The 21,635-nt window shown below is 44.8% G+C and overlaps 3 protein-coding genes across 3 annotated transcripts; 2 read left to right on the top strand and 1 right to left on the bottom strand.

Moving 5' to 3' along the window:
• Positions 1 to 7,506: 7,506 nt before the first annotated feature.
• On the bottom strand, positions 7,507 to 8,162 carry PtA15_12A277 (uncharacterized protein; the record flags this gene model as incomplete). Its single annotated transcript, XM_053161869.1, has 3 exons — positions 7,507 to 7,724; positions 7,849 to 7,910; positions 7,993 to 8,162. 3 exons carry the CDS (start codon positions 8,160 to 8,162, stop codon positions 7,507 to 7,509), a joined length of 450 nt encoding a protein of 149 aa, XP_053025844.1.
• A 6,935-nt stretch (positions 8,163 to 15,097) lies between these two features.
• On the top strand, positions 15,098 to 15,694 carry PtA15_12A278 (uncharacterized protein; the record flags this gene model as incomplete). The annotated part of the gene is made up of 1 exon (XM_053161870.1): positions 15,098 to 15,694. One exon carries the CDS (start codon positions 15,098 to 15,100, stop codon positions 15,692 to 15,694), a length of 597 nt encoding a protein of 198 aa, XP_053025845.1.
• A 1,847-nt stretch (positions 15,695 to 17,541) lies between these two features.
• Positions 17,542 to 19,137, top strand: PtA15_12A279 (uncharacterized protein; the record flags this gene model as incomplete). The annotated part of the gene is made up of 1 exon (XM_053161871.1): positions 17,542 to 19,137. The coding sequence occupies one exon, from the start codon at positions 17,542 to 17,544 to the stop codon at positions 19,135 to 19,137; it is 1,596 nt and encodes a 531-aa protein (XP_053025846.1).
• Between the last annotated feature and the right edge of the window lie 2,498 nt (positions 19,138 to 21,635).

The raw sequence follows: 21,635 nt of genomic DNA on the forward strand, positions 1-21,635 counted from the left end.
ATAAAACGGCAGAAATATGTTTTTTGATAGTTTAGTTTATGTACTTTTTATGTGTATTTTACTGGTTTTATCTCTATTGCGCAATAAGTCAAAAAACAAGGAAAAATTCGTACTTGTTTAGTGGATTTAATTAGTTTTTTATGTAAAAACGGGAGTTCTGACGGCAAAATTATGGGGATAATTGCTAAAAATAAGGAAAAAACTCAGCAAAAAGTCAGTTTTATCCTTGACAGGTACTCTGGGTAAAAAAACACGATGAGGCCCCCAAATGACAGCTCTGTTTATGAAGCTTAGGGCAAAAAACCCGTTAAAATAAGGGTTTATGGGCCCTAGCACTATAACTGTGCTGATATAAACACTGGTAATTTAAATTACCAAGCTTGTTACGTGGCAAATATGGCCACTTACAAGGGTTTTTACACTCTGTAACAGAGGAGGGATTAATTATGTAATTAATAATATGTAATTATTAATTATAGGGAATTAATTTGGCGGAAAAGTAGGTGGTAAGCGCTTAAACTGATTGGCTGCTTGACAGAGGCGGTGGTCTTACGGCAACTACTTATAAGGATAAAGCTTTAAATATGCTAATAAGGGATTTTTGATGATTTAAAGGGTTTAATCCAGTGGATTTTACGTGCTGGGGATGGTTTATAAGGAAAAGTGGCTACTTCTGTAGCAGAGGAGAATATTCACGGCAACTTACAGTTTATGGGCGGTGAATGGTCTGGGGGATCTTTTCCTGAGGGCCAAATAGACCTCTATTTATAGAGGGGACTTCAGTGGGCGTAAACACTGAGTCCTTTTCTCCCTATGGGAGTATCCTGGGTTGTAGCCGTGAAAAGGGCTTGGCTGTGGGTATTTTAATTGTATTAAAATAGACTAATTTCCCTGACTCTGTCACATGACATATTTATAACCAATTGTCATGTGAAAGAGCTTCTGTAGAAGTCTACATAATACTTTCACGGGGTATTTTTACACGAGTAATATTACTCATTAATGTATAACAGTTTAATTTTATGTACACTGTTTGTTTACTAAGTTTATGTATGTAATACTAATTTTGGGCGCTTTCTGTGGCCAATTCTTATTTATACAATTAGTACATGAAGGAATAGGAATAAGGGGGTACTTTGAGTGGGTGACCCCCCTTAATTTATGATGAGGAATCTGAATCTGCAATAATAATTTAATAATTATTATTATTTATTAAGTTATTGCAGTCTTTTGGATACTTGTTGTATCTCTAAGGCTGACAATGTCAATTGTATCATCTCTTGATTCAAAAGCTGAGCGCTTTCTCTTTGGCTGCTCTGAATAAGAGCTTGCCAAGCCTATGCACAAAAGAACTTATTTCAGCATTCTATCCTCAAGAGTATGCACAAATCGTACAACTCACATGATTTTTTTATATTTTGAGAAATGAATCCAGTTGCTGAATTCCAACAGGTGCCGGGGACCCGTATTGCATCCCTATAGGAAGGAGGGGGAGGAGTCAAGTCTAAGTAATTGTGGCAAGTTGGGGCTGATGTAAGTGGGTGACAGTACTTGTGAAACCCCAAAAGGGGTGGGGGTTTACATGATTATTTCAGCCAACCTTGAAATTTTTTGAATTCAGGATCCCCCTTGCAGCTGGAGGATACACAGAATTCAGACAACCAGAAACACACCCCCAGATAGCCCAGGATCAACCATCAGAGGATCCTACACTCCCAGTATACCTACCATCACAGGTGCTTAGGATATTGACAGTAAGTAAACTCTTTCAATGAACCTTGATTATCTCAGAGTGAAAATCTGTGTCTCTTGATTTCACCTTTCTTTCTCTCTCCCATAACATCAAAAGATCATGGGTTACCCTTTTCCACCTAGACATAGTCTAAAAATCAGAGCAGATTAGTTCTACTAATTCTGTGTCCCACCAACTTTTCCTTGGTGTGAGTGGAGGTTGTTGCTCTCTTTGTTCTGGCACAACTTTCCTTACAAATTTTCCAGTTTTTTCAAGTTGACTCAGAGGATCCTCAGTTTGTTGAGTTGATAGACCACCTCCAGATCATGTCTCTTTTTCTCTCTAATTCTGTTTGTATTTCTTATCCCAGAAATCCAAACTAGAAGTGCCCACTTTTTCTTGTGTCCTGTTGTCACTTTAGAGACACAGGCTCACACTGGTGATGGCTTCATCCCAGTGAAACTGGGATGTGGAGATGGTGGACTTGTGTGGGATTGTGCTGTAGTGCAGATTTGGATGCAAACAGCACTTGACAAGCATAGAGAACCAGAAGTGGAAGGGGGTGGACATTTTTTATATCTTTCTCTTTGGTATCATCTTACTTACTACTCATCTTATTGTAATTACACTTGCAGACAGTAGTTGAAGTACACTTGCAGACGGTAGTTGAAGTATGAAGAGAGTTTTGATGTGTTGACCTTATTCTTACTTGCTATTGCAGGCTTGTGCTTACAAATTAGGGAGCTTACTACATGTGGACCATCAGGCTAAAGATCAGACACACTGTGAAGTTCTGAAGATTAGCCAACTGTAGCAGTAAAGAGAGGATGTCATTGGTAATCACTCAGCTTGGTACACATTCTTGAAGAAAGGCGGACTCAGTCATTTCTTACCAGGACAATTTATTTCTACAATGCTAGCAGCTCCCAGCCCTCCTCAGGCTCCCTTCACTAAAAGAAAAAGCTGTGCAACTGCTGTCAGTTAAAATGCAAGATGCTCCAGGATAATGGTCATTTAAACTCCACCATAGTACATAGAAATGTTTCTCTGCACAGTGACTGTAAATTCAAGCTGTGTTAAATTGCCTATGACAAAGGTTCAGCTAAACACAAACTGCTGCCTTCAAGTTGCCCATGTTGACTGATGGCAGTTGCACAACATTTTCTTGTAGTGCTTGGCCCCTTTGTTCTTGCCCTCTCAGTAGAGATGTCACTTTGCACCCGGTTACCGGTACCTGCCTCAAATTTCCAGGATTCTGGACACCCGCACCTGCACCCGGCACCCGTTGACGAGTACCCGGGTGCAAAAGGCAGGTACCCGCGGGTACCTGCAGTCCCTCTCAATGACTGTCACCGGAAAGACCGGTCATCAAGAGGGCTTTGTCCCCTCGGTGACCGGACAGACCAGTCATCAAGAAGGCTGCAGTCCCCTTGATGACCGGACAGACCGGTCACCAAGAGTGCTGCAGTCCCCTTGATGACCACACAGACCGGTGTGGAACTACTCAATGGGGAGAATAGAGCTTGGAAGGGAAATGGATAGCAACACTAGTACTAATGTAAGCTATGCAAGGGTGCTGATGAGGCTGCCTTCCTGACTAATGCTGAGGGGATGAGAGTAAAACTAAGAAAAAGAAAGAAAAGGTGTGGCTGATTTCTACTTGATCTTAGGAGCTAGTACTATGAGCTGACTACTGACTACTGAGGGTGAGAGTGTTGGAGCAATGGTTGAAGGGGGAAAGCAATTGGCAATGATTCAATGGCAATGGGTTGATGAGAATGGGCACTATAATTTCTGTATCTAAAATTCTCTATAAATTCTGCATAAGGTACAAGTGAGGGAGGAAGGACAGTTCTTATATGAAGGAAGGATGAGCACAGACAATGAGGAGTTCTGGCTATGGGAATGAAGGTTATACAACTAGGGAAAGGTTCTGGCTATGGGAATAAAAGCTTGTACAAATGGAGAAGGTGATTTGAACATAGTAACTACTTGTAATGATGAGCACTACTGAAAGGGATAAGCACAGATCCAATGATGTAATGTGTACAATAGGCATAGTAAATAATGAGCAATGTATGTAAAGGGTTTAGTATGTGAGAATATATCTGTGAAAAGAATGTGATGTAATGATTCAGCTAAGTTACTAATGAAATGAGTATTGTAACTAATGAAGACTGTAGGTTTTCTGTAAGTCTTATATCCTTTATAACTATTGAACCATTGAAGATAAGGGGGTACTATGTATGAGTGACTATAGGTGAAATTTGGCTTAGAATCTGAATATGCAATAATAATGAGGTATTTGTGAAGGGTTATGGGGAGATGGGCAATGTAATGATGAATATATGTAAAGAAAAGCAATAAAATACTACTTATGGTTTGGAATGGAGCACCACACCGGTCACCGAGAGGGCTGCAGTCCCCTTGATGACCGCACAGACCGGTCACCAAGAGGGCTGCAGTCTTGATGACCGGACAGACTGGTCATTGAGAGGGCTGTGTCCCCTCAATGACCGGACCAACCGGTAATTGAGCTGCAGTCCCCTCAAGGACTGGACAGCCCTCTCGACTGACAGACTGGTGATTGGGCTGCAGTCCCCTCTGTCCGGTCATTGAGGGGTACGGTGGACCTGGGCCAACATTGGTTGTGCCACCCAAAACAAAAACAAAAAACCAATTCTGACACCTGTGTCAGATACATATGTGAAGTACAGGCTGCCGTACATAGATATGTACTGCAGTCAGAACCACATCCACAACCCTCTCGGGTTTGAAGGGCATGCCCCCCAACCCTTCCGCCCAGAACAAGCCCATGAACTCCGGGCCAGGCCCGCTGATCAGGACCGCGCACACTCCAAACTGAGTCGGACCAGACCTTGGATCGGCCACCGGTCCCATAAAAATAAATATGTACATAGACCCTGCTGACAACAACAGCATTACCTCTATGGCTGCGCTACTGTGGCACTGCAGCGAAGTTGCGCTTCCCCAAGTCATTCACTCACGCCAACACCGTCAAAAAACGCAAACAACCAATTGGCCTATTTATGTCTGTTCATCCGTCCCCCATCCTGCCACTCTCTTGGGAGGAGGGACGGCCAGGCCTGCTTGCATGACTTTGCCGACATATCTTTGGGGCGCTCGCCTTGATTGTTTTTTTCAAGTGCAAACGTTGAAAGGAGTGGTGCAGTAGGTTGACGATGTAATATGTGAGACAAGAATATATTGAGGAAAACGTTCATGGCAGTGGCTTGGGGTGGGGATGAGGAAGTATGCAGGGGTTCTGCAGAAAAAGATATTTGCGACCTTTGTCATTGGACCCGTCCGCCGTTCAAAAATTGACGCCCATGAGAATAACTGTTCGCTGTCCAACCTTGTCCTGAAGCTCAGTGATGATGAAAAGATGAGGAGAAGAACACTCTTCCCCTCCCCTGTGTTCCCGACTCATTGCAAGGGACAATGGATGCCCCCAAAGTTAAATGGACGGCCGCAATGATGACGAAGAGGAGAACCAATGGGGAGCCAATTCCATGCAGCTTGCGGATGCTATCCAAAGACCCCAAGATGATGCAATGTGTGTGTACCAATCTGTCCCCCAATTGAAACCACTTCAGCGACTGACTGTGCCGCCTGAGCATTCAGATTTGCTGAGTAGTTCTTGGTCTTCCTCCTTGGGCAACCATGTCCGACAAGAGGTCAAACAACCATACCTGAGATGATCAACTAGTACACATGTAGACAGGCCCGTTAGACAAGAACGCAGCGCCTGAGAAGACAATCAGCGAACCAACCCATTCCCCAATCAACATTGGTTCACGGACTGACTGCCTTGCCAGAGCATTCTGATTCCCTGAGTGGTAGTTCTTTGTCTTCTCTGCCCAGTCCAACCCAAATCTTCCCTGGGCAATGACTGATCATAGAGCTGCCCCAGCCCATTCAATGCAGACCCTTGAACTGATGTATGTAGATATCATCAGCATGGCCACCAGAAAACTTGGTGGCCAAGGTGTCCATGAGAAGCCCCAGCATAAACCAACACATTCTATTGCCCAGGACTTGGACTATTTTAGTCAATAAATAAATTGGACTGGTCAACAAGCTCAACCAGGAGTAACCCCACAACTAACAGCCCTTGGTGGGACACCAACCAGACCAGGTGGTTGCCTGAGCAAAACCAACCTTGTATTGATAAATATTGTTTCCAATATCAAAATTTGGGCTGGGCATGTTCAAATGAAACAGACCACTTGCTAATATAGACAATCTCATATCTCTTATAAAAGGAAGCTGCAGTTGGAAATATTATTCCTTCATCCTCTCACTTTATCTGGCCTCATATATTCCTTTCATCCTGCTAGCCAAACCAATACTCTTGCTACTCTAGCCAATACATTCACCACTCAAAGAACCCTCACACAACAATTCCTCCCCTTATTTTCCTTGCTCAATCAACTCATCTTCATTTCACTCAACTGTTCATCTTTCTGATCTAAACCTCTACCAACTGGAATCTAACTTCCTCAATCAACAAGTTTTGCTCAACCTGCCAACATTGGACCACCTCATTTGGCTTCCAACTTGGTTAGAAATGATCATCAATGCATTTCTTTTCTGGTTTCCTCTTTCCCAAAAACCTTTAAGATACTCATCAAACTAAACATCTCCCCTTCTGAATATTTCTCAGTCTTCACTTCTTAGATCCTTGACATTTCTTATTATCTCCTTTGATACAATAAGATATCTATATCCCACTTTCTTAAATCCACAAAAACCTAGACGTCTGGATCTAAGTTTTGGGGTGTTTTTTTTACAAATGTACAACAAAAAAATAGTGCACACAACAGTTAAACAAAGGCACAAGTTGAAAATCCCCAAAGGCCCAAAGGCCCTATGGATGACCCTCCAGCTGTGCCGCAGCAACAAGCAAAAGTGGGCCGGTTGTTAAAGATGCTTTCTTAAATCCACAAAAACCTAGACCTCTGGATCTAAGTTTTGGGGTGTTTTTTTTACAAATTTACAACAAAAAAATAGTGCACACAACAGTTAAACAAAGGCACAAGTTGAAACTCCCCAAAGGCCCAAAGGCCCTATGGATGACCCTCCAGCTGTGCCGCAGCAACAAGCAAAAGTGGGCCGGTTGTTAAAGGTGTCCAGGGAGGGCCTAACCAAGCAGTTAAGGGGCTCCCAGGGAGGGGGTAGGACAAAACCGGATCCCCTGGGGGGAACCAGTGCAACAGGCTCTCCTTTAAATAACCACGCTGGGTTATGCCACCAGCACTCGACTGCACACCCCTGACTGCACGTTGCCAATGCCCTGCTTCGTGCAAGTTTCCAGGGCTAGCATCACTTTACTGACCCGCTCTCAACAACATGGACGTTCCTTTTACCATTGTTGTGACTGTCCCTTGCAGGCCAAGTTGTGAGGGCTCTCAAACTTGGCTGGTCCAGTATCACTCGCTGTCTCCATGCACATACTGATACATATTTGATTTTCCTATATGATCAATCAGTTCGCCACCGCCACGCGCGGACCCCGCTTCCGGTGCCACTTCTTCTCGTCATCCTCTGCAACCGTGCAGACCAAGTCCATCCAACAACAACAACAAAATTACCAACCCCCGCCCTCCTCCAGACCCTTCGTGCCTTGCGAGTCCCCCTGTCCACCTCCCTACGGCCCCCACTCAACTTGTCCTCCTTGTCCATGGCAGCAAGGACGACCTGGCCCAATATAAGCGTCTACCAAGATGTTTAGACGCACAAAACCTCTTGAATCAGGTCAGGTGGGACTGTAAACGGGTGGGCAGTAGGACTTTTGGCTTGTTTGACTGGCTCATCGGCCAGCTCCCTGACATCAATACTGTCACTGTCAGCTCTACCCCCTCGCCATGGCCGCCTTCTTTCCGTGTTGCTTCTGCCTTGTTCAAATCACTCGACGTCTCCAAATCTTGGAACAATACTTCTAACTTTGCCATAAAACCTGGCCCACATTCTTGTGTCCAAACCAAAGACAATTAGTTTCCAGGAAATCAATCAAAATAGCATTAAGCTGTGGTTGCCACATGCCTTTTTTCAGCTTCATCACCACGTTCCGTTCCAGATCAATTGAGCTAGACCTGGATTACAACAACCGCTTAGCAAGGTCGTGTTCATAGAGCTCTTCAAACATATCCTCAGCCTGAGAGTAACGAAAGAGGACAAGGACATGGTTGAGGCAGGTATCGATTTCCGCCTCATTCATTGGCCGACTAGCTGCTCACATCTGAAGGTTGAGAAACTTGGCCAGAAGTTCGGCGGGTTTATTGCAACGTTTGTTGATCAACTTCTTGAATGCCTCCCTAATTGCATAGAACATCTCCCAATCTTCCGCGAAACAGTCAACGGCGATCCGGTCCAGCTTGGTCTTAAAATCAATCAGTCGTTCAACCATCCCCGCGTCTCATTTTGCCTCCGCCTTGCCCCCGCTGGCTTTTTCAACCAGCTTCACCCCTGTCAGCTTGATCCACTGCGGAAACTTGTCTAGAGATGTTGCAATGGTCGCTCGCCAAGTCTGGTCAGCAGCTTGTAGACCCACTCAGCAAAGCAGCCGCGGCCTGATCGGGGAAGCTTTCCAGGAGCCTGACAGGCCCATGGGTGAGTAAGCTGTCGAGATGAACAAGGATCAAGTTTGAATCAACCAGCTGAAGGATTCTCTTGAGGAGTTGGCCTTTCAGGGTTCGGTCGGGAGTAGACCTGTTAGATTATGCATAACCCGGCTCCGCATTCTGACTACGCAGCAACTCATTCAATTCTCACTCTCATCAGACAAAGTACCGGTTGTAAACCTAATTGCTCAAGTACAAGACCCGAAAGTATCCGCACACCTTAATAGTCTTTTCTTCACGCGTTTATATCAATTCAACTGTGAAGAAGAGACTAGTAAGCACCTTCCATTTTCACCCGCCTCTGACTTCTCATCCAAGAAACCAAACTCAACTGAAACAAATCTTATCCATCAAAACCTTTCCTTTCTTTTCTACCCTTTTCCCTTCCTCCCATTATCCCCATAGATCAATCCCTCTTGCGCGCGTCCTTCACAATCCAAATTCCAAATCAATAAAACAAAAATCAACACTGCGTACAACGCAGGTATGCATCTTACCTACCGTTCTTATCACATCAAAATCAATATCTAATTTCTTATATCTCATTATCGTTTACCTGTCCTTTTCTTTCCTTCTTCTTCATCTAGGTGTGTTGCGAGTTGTCAGAGTCAGAGTCTTGTTGTTGCGGATCGTTAATTATCTAAAATCTAAATTCACTCAGGTTCGCTTATATTTTTATCTCATAACTTTCTTCTCTCAAACATGAAAATGAAAAACGCGTTTATATCAATTCAACCGTGAAGAAGAGACTAATCAATCCCTCTTGCGCGCGTCCTTCAAAATCCAAATTCCAAATCAATAAAACAAAAATCAACACTGCGTACAACGCAGGTGTGTTGCGAGTTGTCAGAGTCAGAGTCTTGTTTTCGCGGATTGTTAATTATCTGAAATCTAAATTCACTCAGGTGTTTGAATTCTACTAAAAGTTACAAGACCCTGTTTAATAGCTCAACCTCCGACTCAAGTCGGTTCTTGATGTTGTTCAAGTATCCCATTGGTCCGCCAACGCTCAAGATGTTTGACTCAACGTCATGGGCGCTTGCCTTCCTGACTATAGAAGGACTTGGCTGTTTGTTCCAGAGACAAGCCAATCAGACTGGAAAATCCCGTAGCCCCAAAGACCGTGAATGACAGCTGAGTCAACGCCTGAAGAAGCACAAGCGGTATTGTCTGGCCTGATTGTTCAAGGGTGATCTGCAGACAAATGACAACTGATAGAAAAAGGGAAATTGGATTCCATGGTCGTCCAATCATGGTCTTCCAGAACAAATCCAAACCAAGTTCCCTATTAAAAAAATCAAAAAAACAAAACAAATAGAATTATAGTAAACACTTGAGTCAAAACCACAAGATCAGTTTTTTTTGTAAGTTGAAAAAAATACAAGTTTAATTATTATTGTTTTGTGCATGGAAACTGACCAAATGGGGAGCATGTCTTGAGATCAAGCAAGAATAAAGCAATCAAGATGAACAAGCATACTTTGGATGAGAAATAATTGGTTGTACCAATATTCAGCCACACAGTATGAGCTTTTTCCCACCAAGAGTGACAACAGGGTTGATTGAAGAGTGCAATAGCTGCCATGATATTGACAGAGTTGGAGGAGAGCAAGGAGTCAAAGGCCGAGTTGGTGGGCTAATTTGTTATTTTGCTACTTTGTAAAAACTAAATACCATGTACATGAGGAGTGTTTTGAAGTGACTCCTATTACATGAGATGATTGAGATTAAGAAGGCTTGAATAGCAAGGGAGGTCAAACATGCCAAATTTGAGAAGTTGCATGTTTTCTTGTTTCCTCTATTGCTGTAGGGCCAAGTTTGAAAATATCAAGAACCATGATTTACATCATTGCATTAAAGTCTCCTGGGTTGTGACACACCCAGTTCCTGCTTGCCCTGCTGCAGGAAGACTTGCTGTTGATATTTTTCTGGGGCAGGCAAGTGGGGGGGAGGCATAACAGTGAGTGGTGACCCATCTATTGGAATGCTAGTGAGGTGGCTTGGGTAGCTGTTTGGTAGAACAGGAGGATGGATTGGTACCCTGCAGCGGCGGAGCCGCCTAGGCCTCTAGTCAACATATTAAAAGCATCTAAGAATCCCGCCCAAAAAGCTTGCTTTGGAGAAAGATACTTCGCAGTTTTAAAATGTAAAAGATTTGAGTGATCAGAAAAAACCTGCACAGGTTCTGACGTACCCATCAACCATGCCCTCCAATCTTCAAACGCCGCAACAATTGCCAGCAATTCTATATCAAAAATAAGCCAAGATCTTTCCCTATTGGTCAATTTCCTAGAAAAATAACTGACCAGAAATATATTTCCCTCCAAATCTTGTTGACTTAAAACCGCGGAGATGGCAAAACCTGACGCGTCAAAATGCACTATGCGTATCTTATCAAAATCAAAATGTCGCAACAACGGTTCATCAATAAATAAAGACTTCAAGCGTTCAAAAGCCCTTACCAAGTCCGTTGTCTTAAAACCAACACTCTCCCCTATTTTTACTTGTGTCAAAGTGGTGAGCGGCCCTGCAACTTGAGAAAAATTTGGTATGAACTTCCTGTAAAAATTGGTGAAACCTAGAAATCTCCGAAAAACTTTTAAATTAGTTGGATATAACCAATCCCTAATAGTATCCAATTTCTTTCTATACATTTTCAAACCTTCTGCTGTAATTTCAAAACCCAAAAACGTCACTTGTGAGCAAAAAAACTTGCACTTAGATAATGAAGCTTTTAATGAGTATTTTCTCAACTTTGACAATAATTTGCGCAAATCATCAAAGTGTTGCTCTTCAGTTTGAGAAAAGATTAGGATATCATCAATGTAAACAAAACAACATACATCCAAATATTCTTGCAAAACGTGTTCATGAATAAACCGTTGAAACGTTGCCGGTGCATTTGCTAGACCAAAAGGCATTACCAAATATTCATAAAGTCCCCATGGAGTGCGAAATGCTGTTTTTCACTCGTGACCCTCCGCTACACGCAATAAATTAAAAGCTGCTTTCAAGTCAATTTTTGACAAAAACTTGCAACCCTGTAAGTTATTTAACAACTGAGAGACAACGGGCAATGGATAAGAATCCCTTACAGTCATACCATTTAACAAACAATAATCCACGCAAGGCCTATCCGCTTTACCCTCCCTCTTCACATAAAAGATAGGCAACCCCGCCGCAGAAGAAGAAATCCTAATGAAACCTTTTTTTAAATTTTCATCAACATAAGCGCGCAATTGATCTCTTTCCACCTTACTTAGATTGTACATTTTGCCAAAAGGAGGAGTTGAATTTTCCTTTAAAATCACTTCACAATCAAATCCCGCTCGATGAGGAGGAAGAGACAACAAGCTTTCAGTGACAAAAACATCTGCAAATTCTTTCAACAAAGTGGAACCCGTTGGGAAAGCTTTAACAGGAATCAAAATCTCACAACCATGAATCACAATGTCATTCAAAGCTCCACCAATGAAAGTATTGGTCGCGCTTAACCAAGTACTCCCTAAAATAATAGCTGCTGATGACAACTTAGTAATGTATAAACAAACAGAAGAATGAAGAAATTTGCCCCCCACAGTGGGGATCACAATGAAACCATCTATAAAATAAAACACATCTCCGGATACCGGAGCCAATCCATCAAACGAACGCACTCGAAGGCCACAATCTAATTGATTCTTCTTCAATTTATTCTGTAAAACAAATGATTCATCAATGAAAGAAGTCAAAGCCCCCGAATCAACCAAAACGGAAACATCAATTAGCTCCGATCTTCTTACTAACAATTTTCCGTCAAAAAATGGTCTGTTACTCGCGACATCAGGCTTCTTAACAAGATTCTTAAACTTACAATCCTCTTCTTCCTCATCATATTCAGCTTCCATCATCTGTTGATGAAACAAGATTTTGCTAATCAACCAAGGCTCAACCAACACGGAATCCAAGGCTTCCATTCTGGAAGGAACCGCTTGATGATTGGCAGAAGACCCATTGCCCGCCGGACCAGAACCACCGGGAGCGTGAGAAACAGAACCGGAAGCCACCACCAAAGCCCTAGAGCCGTTTTGAAATCCAGAAACTACTGGGGAAGAATCTTGATGCAACCTCTTTGCCGCTCCAGGTTGAGATATCTCCGAAATGGACTGTCTCTTCTTCCCTTTACCAACAGTGGATTCACAACGAAACTCGCAAGGGGAGTCCAAACAGTCTTCTCGTGAATCCTCACAAAGAGCGCCGCCCATTTCTTTCCATAAACGAAGAATATCTGGTCGACGTAGTCGTTGATTATCCGGAAGAGGACAACCATGGATAGCTTCATGCTTGTTATCATAAGATTCGCCACAAAAAATGCAAAGATGACGCTTGCGACATTCATTTCGAAAATTGACAAAAGAAAAACCGTTGGAAGCCTCCATAGCGTCCAAATCCATAGGAACCGGTTGAGATGGCTTGACAGAAGGGGGTGGAACCACTGGCCTTGATTAAATTCTGGGAGCGACAGGCGGGTTAGGACGGCGCTGACTAATTAAAGCCACTTGTGGAACATCCACCAAAATTTTCACTGCCATTTGCATTTTTGCCTCTAAAGTAGTCAAATCATTCCAGCCTCCCCTGATCGCCGCCAGATCCAAGATTCTTGGGTTGATAGCTGCATTGTAAACCTCCATCTGAGATGCATCCAAAAGCTCCACACCATACAACAAGGTCCTAAAATGAATGTTGAAATCTCCAATGGGACGGGAACCTTGTTGAAGAGCCAACAACTGTCGCCTAGCATCTTCTTCTTCAGTATGATTAGAAAAGATGTTTTTGAGAGCAGAAAGAAAACCGTCCGACGTCAATAATTCGTCGATGACATACTCTGTTAACACTGAGGCCCTCCTTGTATCCAACCCTTGAGTGTGAGCATTACTAGCCAACAAACTACGCCACCAAGAATATGATGCGCACGAATCACCAATACGACCCAATGCTGCCCTGAAATACAAAGCTATCCAAAGAATGCGTTGTTGATTGCTGGCAAAATGATTTGGAAGTTGAGCAAAAGTGTCTCAAACAAGAGAAGCAAAACAATGAGTCTCCGTAACGTCACCAGAAAAATAAATATGAGAGAAGAAAGGGGGTTTGGGGATATTCTGAACTGCCTGACAAGCCAGAACAACTGCTGGCTCCTCCAATCGAGCCAAACAAACATTGGTTGCCACATTCACTGCATCGACAATCCCTCAAACCTCTTGAAATTCACGCTGTAAACTGCCTCTCAAATGAGTCACATCCGTCACAAAAACTTGTAATTCATTCAGTTCGCAAATTGAATTTTCAGCCCGGCAAAGATTGTCCTCCATTCGACAAGATTCGATTTGAAGATTGGCAATGGATTGAGCATGAGAGAGGATTGTATTGTCCTGATCTAAACCGTCATTAACTCGCAAACCGGATAACAAATCAGAAACATTAGGAGTGGGAGGGACTATGGGAATGATAGGAGTGGTGAAATGAGGATTAGGATTGGGACAATGATTAAGATCGATAACCCCTGGGATGGGACAAGGAACAAAGTTAGGTGGTTCTGGTCCGGGAGAAGGAAGAGTATTATACGGTGGAGGAATAGCGTTATCAATCAAAGTGGCAGCGTTATCTTGAGGGGGAAGAACATTTGGTGTTGGAGAAAATTGGATAAACGGGGTTGAAGCAGTAGTAGTAGCGTTAGGAAAAGGCATTTGATGGGAAGATTGCTCAAGGGGGGAGGAATTATCAGACATGATACCACCAAAGAATCTAACAAATAGTCGCTCGAAAAAAATTGAGTATTGAGGATGATTGAACCTTGAAGAACAAAGCTTGAAGGTTTGTTATTGAATCTGCAAAAAAGATTTCTTCCTTTAGTTTTGAGTACACGGCAGTTGCACGGATTAGGGTTTCGGCCGTCAAAACTGCCGTCAGAGCCAAGTGACAGTCAGATTGACCGCTCACCTAACGGCCTCCCGTCAGCCGTCAAACTGCCAGCCAAATTAACAGCCGAACCGCCGGCACTTGACTCCAGGCAAGTTTAACATAACTTGCCTGGGGCCGGTTTGCCGACGAACGTGCTTGACCCGGTGGGAACAGTGGCAAGCTCCAGGCTAACCCCAAAAAAAGGGCAGAGGGGGCCAAGACAAAGTCCGCCCATCAGAGGGACACGTCACCCTCGGCCCTCATCCATCCACCCGCCTCATTTTTCCTAAGTCCGCTCATTGGATCACCGCCACCCTCCATCTCCCCCACCCTCACCAAACCACATCCTCAGACATGTCCCTCTGCGCCTGCCTCCTCCTTGCCCGGCCCACACCCCATCCACAGCACGCCCACCTCCACATCACATCCCCCATCGAGCTCCGCACCTCGCTCGGCTCCATCGGCTCCTTCCGTAAGGGCATCGACCAGGCTAATCAAGTCCTCAGTTTTGTCCACGTTTCTTGCTCTTGATTACACATAAACAGAAGTTCCTGATTTTTTTCTTATGTGCATTGTAAGGCCGGCAAATCGCGCTCGGTGACTATTGTCCTCGCATATCTGATCCATTGGTACCGGTGGAGCCTGAAGAAAGCGTATGCGCATGTGTCTGAACGGCGGGCGGGGATCTGTCCGAGTGAGTGTTTTCCTGTACCCAGAAGAGGGAAAAAAAGGAGAGGACTGATGAGATGGACGCAACCTAGATATCAGGTTTTTGGCCGAGTTGATGAGCTTCGAGCAGCGCAAGCTGATGCCCAAGACCCACTCCGTCCTCGGACCCCACCAAGCCAACAGTATCTGCCCAGGCGAAAGCGGGCTTCTCGGCCACCTAAAGAGCGCGCGCTCGGTCTCCCACCATTATCCGTCCTCTTCGTCCACCTCCACCTCCGTCTCTGCCAGCGTCCTGTCGCCGAAACGCATTGAACCCCACTCCCCACGCCCCCATCCCAACCATCAACAGCACCAGCACCAGGCGGAGGAAGCAGAGGAGGAGGGAGGCCACGGCGAAGCCTTTGCGGCTTACTCCTTCGGCCAAAAGCCCCTCCCACCAACCCTCCTCCGCGCCCGTCCCCCGCCCACCAAATCGTACTCGCTCGACCTCGACCGCTCCCATTGCTTCAGAGTCTGCTCGCTCGCCGTCGCCGCCAAGACCGACTCCTTCGCCCCCCCTCCGCCCCCTTCTCAGCCCCCCCGAGACAACCTTGCCAACCTCGATAACCGCCTCCTGGTCTCTCCCGACCGCGCGTCCCCCCGTTCGGTCTTCAGCGGAGGGCCCAGAGACAGCTTGGGCGCTTCTCTGAATGGAAGTGGACCTTACCCTTGAGCAGTAGTGCGGCTGTTTTCTTTTTACCAGCCTCTCAATCCTCAATCCCTTAGAATTCAGTATTCCGCAATTTCTCGCTCTTTTCACTATCTCTCCTTCCCTCCCTAGCATGTATTCCGAAAAAGAAAAGATTCAAAAAAATGAAAAAAGATATAAAAAAAAACAACGATATACAAAAAAAACATTTTAAAATGCAATAAAATACAAAAAAAGAGCCCTGGTGGCCGTTAAAACAAAACTGAAAGTGCCCGTGAGCTGTCCTGAGAGTTCGGCCGGCAAATTGCCGGTGGTGTGTGGTTGAATGGTGGTCGAACGGTGGGCAAGCGGCCCTGACCGCTTTTGTAGGGGGGCTCGGGTTGGACGGCGTGTTGCCGGACGGTTCGATGTGCCCTTACTTTTGCCAGCGGGTTGTCCGCTTGGGCATTGGCGGGGGTGCCGCCAAGTTCGGCGGTCCGCTTGACGGTTGACGGGAGGCCGGCATGCAAACGGTCAACACTGGCTGGGGGGGAACCGTCAAATTGACGGCCGAACTTTGGCCGGATTGGCGGCGATGTGGAACCGCTGTGTAGAACAAGATTCCGCAAACGCTATAGAGATGTTGAGGAATCTGAGTATGAAGATCTCGATATAATTGTGAAGGCCAACCTACTAGGGGGGTTCACATTAGCCTGATTTTGGCTGCTGGTCACAGATGGTTTCAAATCTCATGCACGCTTCCTGCATAAACTTAAAAAAAATACTGCATAAGCATCCCCTTCAGCAAGGCCTTTACAGGGGAGGTCTTGCTGAGAACTCTATTTATTTTCTAGAATATCCTTGCATAGACCTGCATGAGCAGACATCAATTTTTAGCAAGGTTTTTAGACTGATTTCAAAATCAGACTAATGTGAACCCCCCTACTCGGCTTATCTCAAATGGCAAGGTAGCCTAGCATAAGCGAGAGGAGGAAAGGATTATTCTTGTAGAAACTCTAATGAGAATAACCTTTTAACACAAAGGGATAAAAGAGTTTCTTCTATTGTTGATAAAATGTAAAGAACAAGAATGTCGAGATAAAGAAGAGAGGGAAGAGGAACAAAGACAAAGAGAGAACCGAGAATGTAACAAACAATCTCGAGACAATATTTCTAAAACAACTGAGTATTACTTTGTAGTAAAGAACTCACAACTATTAAGCACATGATTCATTAATCAAATGACATCATTTCCCGTAATTATCTAAACATCAGTTAACATAATTTTAAATAATAACGAGTGATAAGCTAGTTGTTACATAATGGCCGTCGGAATGGCAAACAAAAAACACAGAACTCCCCAAAAAACATCAACACCAAGTCCCCTTGAAAAGAAAACATCATGCACCACGGGGTTCGGGGTGCACCCAAGGCCCATGCACCCCGCTTTTGGGGCACACCCTCAGGCTCGACGCGTAACAAGAAGAACAAAGAGTAACCGCGCGGCAGTGAAGGGAACAAGCTGGTACAGAAACGGAAACGGGCCTGGAGCCCAAACATGCAAAGAGTCCGGAGTGAAGGAAACGTAACAAGAAGGCACCCTCGTCGTCTTGAAGGTCGGAGGCGTCCGTCGTGATGCTGTTGTTGTGTATACCCAAGCCCGGTGCGAGGGCGAGGGTGGAGATAAGAAGCGCCCCAAGCCCGACGGAAGGGCGGACGGCCTGAAATGAGCAAGGCATAAGTCCGTTTGAAGGGCGAGGGTCGGGACTTGAAGCCGGTGTCTGTGTGTCACGGGCACAGCTACACGACGACCACTCATTGAGTCTCCGATTGGGTTTGCGGAACACACCCAGGCCGAACAAGTTCGAAGAGGCTAGTCAAGCGAATCGACAATGTCTCTGAATAACTCCGGCAGAGACATTCGGTTAATCAGTCTACTCATGCTGATAGTCCTCATCGGCGAGCTTTCAAGCTCGGAAGCATTGTCGGAATATTTTCATTGGGAAGATCGCTTGCCCGGGCTCAACGATATGTTCCCTCAAGCTGGTTCACCGGCGGCCGCAGCGGCTGACCAAGCGGATCACCATCAACCACTCTTAGCCGATCATGTACAGCCTACCGGCCTCCCAGCCGGGTCATCAGCTAGCCACAACTACCCCCTACCCGACAATTATCTTGTCCAGAGTGCTGCTCAAGCACATCCTAGTCATGGGCTGCACATGTCATTTGGCTCCGACGAACAATATGGACCCGGGTTCTGGAATCCACACGACGCCGCTTGCCTTCTACAGCTTCTCCAAGACGGAATACCAGGCACCGATGGCCTCGCGGCGGCAGGTGCTCCACCGACAGATTATGGTGTGCCGCATGTGTTGAATCGTCAAAGTCATTCAATGACAGGCGCTGATCCCTCACACGCGCCCGCCGTCTCGGGGTATACCTTCCCGCCTCCGTCCGACACAACCTCTGGACCCTATCAAAGAGTCCAGCCTGTGGTGGAAAGCCTCAAACCACAGACTAGTCGTGGGACCTACAAGATTAAGCAACAGCGGCGCAAAGGCCAAGGCAAATCGCACCTCCCGGTTCAATCTCTGGTGGAAAGCCTCAGACCTCAGACTAGTCGTGGGAGCTACAAGAGTAAGCAACAGCGGCACAAAGGCCGAGGCAAATTGCACGTCCCACTTCCTTCCCAAGCGGACTTTGTTGTTCAACTCTCTCCAATGACACTTCCACAGGGAAGACTAGAGTTTCATTCAAATTGCTTTGCACCTAATCATCCATTGACACCCTTGCAACAGTGGGAAATACATGCAATCCGGAAAAACCTCGAGAAGTTCCCGCACCTACTCGTCATCCCCGAAGGCAAATTCATGGCGACATATCACAAATATATCGAACTTACCAAATCACCCGCTGGCAACGAAGATGGAGACCCTAGAAGGCGCAGATTAGCAAAAAAACTATATGAATTTGTGCCACACTGTAAACATTGGTATCAACATTGGTTCGATGAAACTGGGATCAACTTCGAAACAAATCTCCTTCAACCCTACTTTCTTGGTCTCAATCGCGCTGGGCTCATCTTCCCCCTCTATCTATTTCATGTTGAGATGATATGCTCCATTGTTCCAAGAGGGCATGTCAACTCAAAGGTTACCCCTATGGCCACTGAACTTGACTGGGCCCAAAGATCCTTCAACTTCTTGACAATGGCCTTACATCACCAGAACATGAACAACAATCCACATTTCATCAAAGATACCATTGAAAATCTCAGGAGACAGTTGCCTGCTTATGGAATTGTTGCTATTCATCCACTCCTCTGGACTTATTTGGAGTTTTGGATGGCCACTTGTAGGAGTGGAGTTTTCCAAGACCCAAGCTCGCATATTGTCCCAACATTGGTCAAGGAATTATTTAATAATGTCTTCACTTATTCCTACTCAGCACAATATCAAAAATACATTTCTAGGTCAACATCATTCTGATTCAGCTCATCATCCACTAAAAATCTCAAGTATGAAACATCAACAATCCAGATTCCAACAAAATATGTCTGATGCATGGATTTCAGCCAGCTATGCAGTAGGAGATAACTAGACAAACTATAAAAAACAATAGAGAAATAAAAAAATTCATAAAAAAGAGGAACCAACATAAAAAGTTATTCCTCATTTAAAAAAGATTAAAGAAAAATAATCTATTGTGCACCTGATGTGAGCCTGAGTCTCTAAAGTGACAGCAGGACACAAGAGAAAAGGGGGGAATACTTGGATTTCCTTGGATCAAGAAAATACAAATATAAGAGAGAGAGAGAGAGAGAGAGAGAGAGAGAGAGAGAGAGAGACTGAGCAGATTCAAGATTAAGCAGATATTTAAAGTTATTCTGGTGGGAATGCACGTCCACTGGCAATGCTACCTCTCTAGAAGAGTGCTGCCAAGCTGTGCTAGAGAGTGCAACAGCCTCCTCTCACCAAAGAAACATGGAGGGCTTCTGTATTAGACAAGTTTAATCCAGCCACAATTTTTTAGCTTCCTTCTGGATAATCAAGGTTCTTTGAAGGGAAACCTATGTGGTTTGTTTCTTACAAAAACCACAGAAAAAGAATGATGTTAAGCAGGGACAGCCCTGTGATCAAGGATATGGCAAAGGCCAGCAAAGAAGAGCAGATCAAGCAGACACAGAGTTGTACCTCTGAGATAAACAAGGTTCAGTGAAAGAGGTTACTTACTGTCAATATCCTAGGCGCCTGTGACGGTAGGTATACTGGGAGCGTGGTAATCTCTTTGGTGGTGATCCTAGGGTTATCTGGGGTGTGGTTCTGGTGTGCTGGAGTCTGTAGATCCTCCTCAGGCAAGGGGGATCCTGACTACAAAACTTTTCACAGTTTGCTTATGTAATTTACATATGTACATGTGGTTTGGCGTGCCTGGTAGCGCTGACATGTCACAACTGTGCATGCGCGCTACAACTCAGTAACTCAGGGAAGGAGTAGAGTTACAAATAATTGGTAAGCTGTAACTAGGGTTAAAATTGCATGAGGAAACATAATATGAAGTCAAAACAAGGTTATCTCTTAAGATGAAAAAGATATGAAGCAATTCATGTGTAAAAAGTAGAAAAAGGCAGACTTTAGGTCAGCTGAGTTGACTCTAAGGCTGACACCTGACCAAGCAAGATTTTGTGCAATAGCTTGTGAAATAACTATAGCTTTGCGCAACAGAGACACAAGCAGATTTGCACAAGGAGATGTGGAAGACATCAAAATCTATGCACCTAGCTGCCTAGAGAATGTTGACCAGTACCTGGCACCCACGGCCAGGTGCCGCCTGCACCCGCCAGGCAGTGCCTGGTGCCCGTCTTTTTTGGAAAAAGCAGTGCGGTACCCGGGTACTGCCCCCAAGTACCACTTTCCATGTTTGGTTTAATTGGGTAACCCCCAGGCCCTTGGCCCTTGGCCCGCTTTGAACTGCCCTTGATGAATGACAATAGACTAGCCATTGGCCAGGACAGGCAGTCCTAGTGCAATCATCAAGGGGAGTAAAATCTTTCCCCAATGTCAAGTGTGTGCTGGTTGTTGGGGGAGTACCCTCAATGACCATGACCAACCTGTTTGGTGACTGGTGTGGTGGACAAACTGGTACACACGTGGGGATCAAAGTTTTACTGCGTGTGGCGCGCGCCAGAGGACGTCAAGGTTCAAGATATCAAGACCTCAAGTTCCCAGCCCTCAAGGCTTTCTCAGGTTCAACAGCACAGCGTGGCGCACATCCTCAAGGCATTTCAGGCTTCTTCCTCTTCTTTTTCTTTCTACCCCTTTGTTTCTGTGTTGGTTGTTTTGTTTTCTAATGCTAGTTTCTTGTCTAATCATGTTATGTTATTTCTTTTTCACTCTGCGCGCATTGGACAGGTTTGGTTTTCTTTTATGATTGTGTCTTGTTTTCTTTTCCTTTGTTTTGTTTCTGCTGTCTTCTTTGTTGTAGCGCGCGTGTGCCCACTAGGTTGTGATGAGCTGTCTGCTAGATGTCACAAGCTCCAGGGTTAGAGTTCAGTTTGAACTCAGACTTTGGAGCGACATGGACCCACTCTGAACCATATTTTTTTCAGTTCTCCATCAAAATTCAAAGTTATTGGTCTTGGCATCTTTTTTCCCGGTGTGAGAACTCCTTTGGGATGGGTTGGCAGTTCTTTGAGGGGGAAATAACAATATGATATTCCAGCTAAGTAATACTACTGTTACAGGTGGTTTGAAAGACCTTCCCCTCTATTATACTACAGAATTCTGACAACAAATTTATTTATTGTTGTGGCGTGACTTTTATGACGGAGAAAACTTGTATGTAGTAGTCTCTATCAGACCTAGATCAGTTTTAACAAGTACAAGATGCGTATACAACCTCTATATGGCAAGATGGGCAAAGAATATAATCAAGTGAGAATATGTTTTGTTGGGTTTTTAATGGTTTCAGAAGAGGGAAATGATGA

This window comes from Puccinia triticina, chromosome 12A, assembly GCF_026914185.1.
Source record: "Puccinia triticina chromosome 12A, complete sequence".
NCBI lineage: Eukaryota > Fungi > Basidiomycota > Pucciniomycetes > Pucciniales > Pucciniaceae > Puccinia > Puccinia triticina.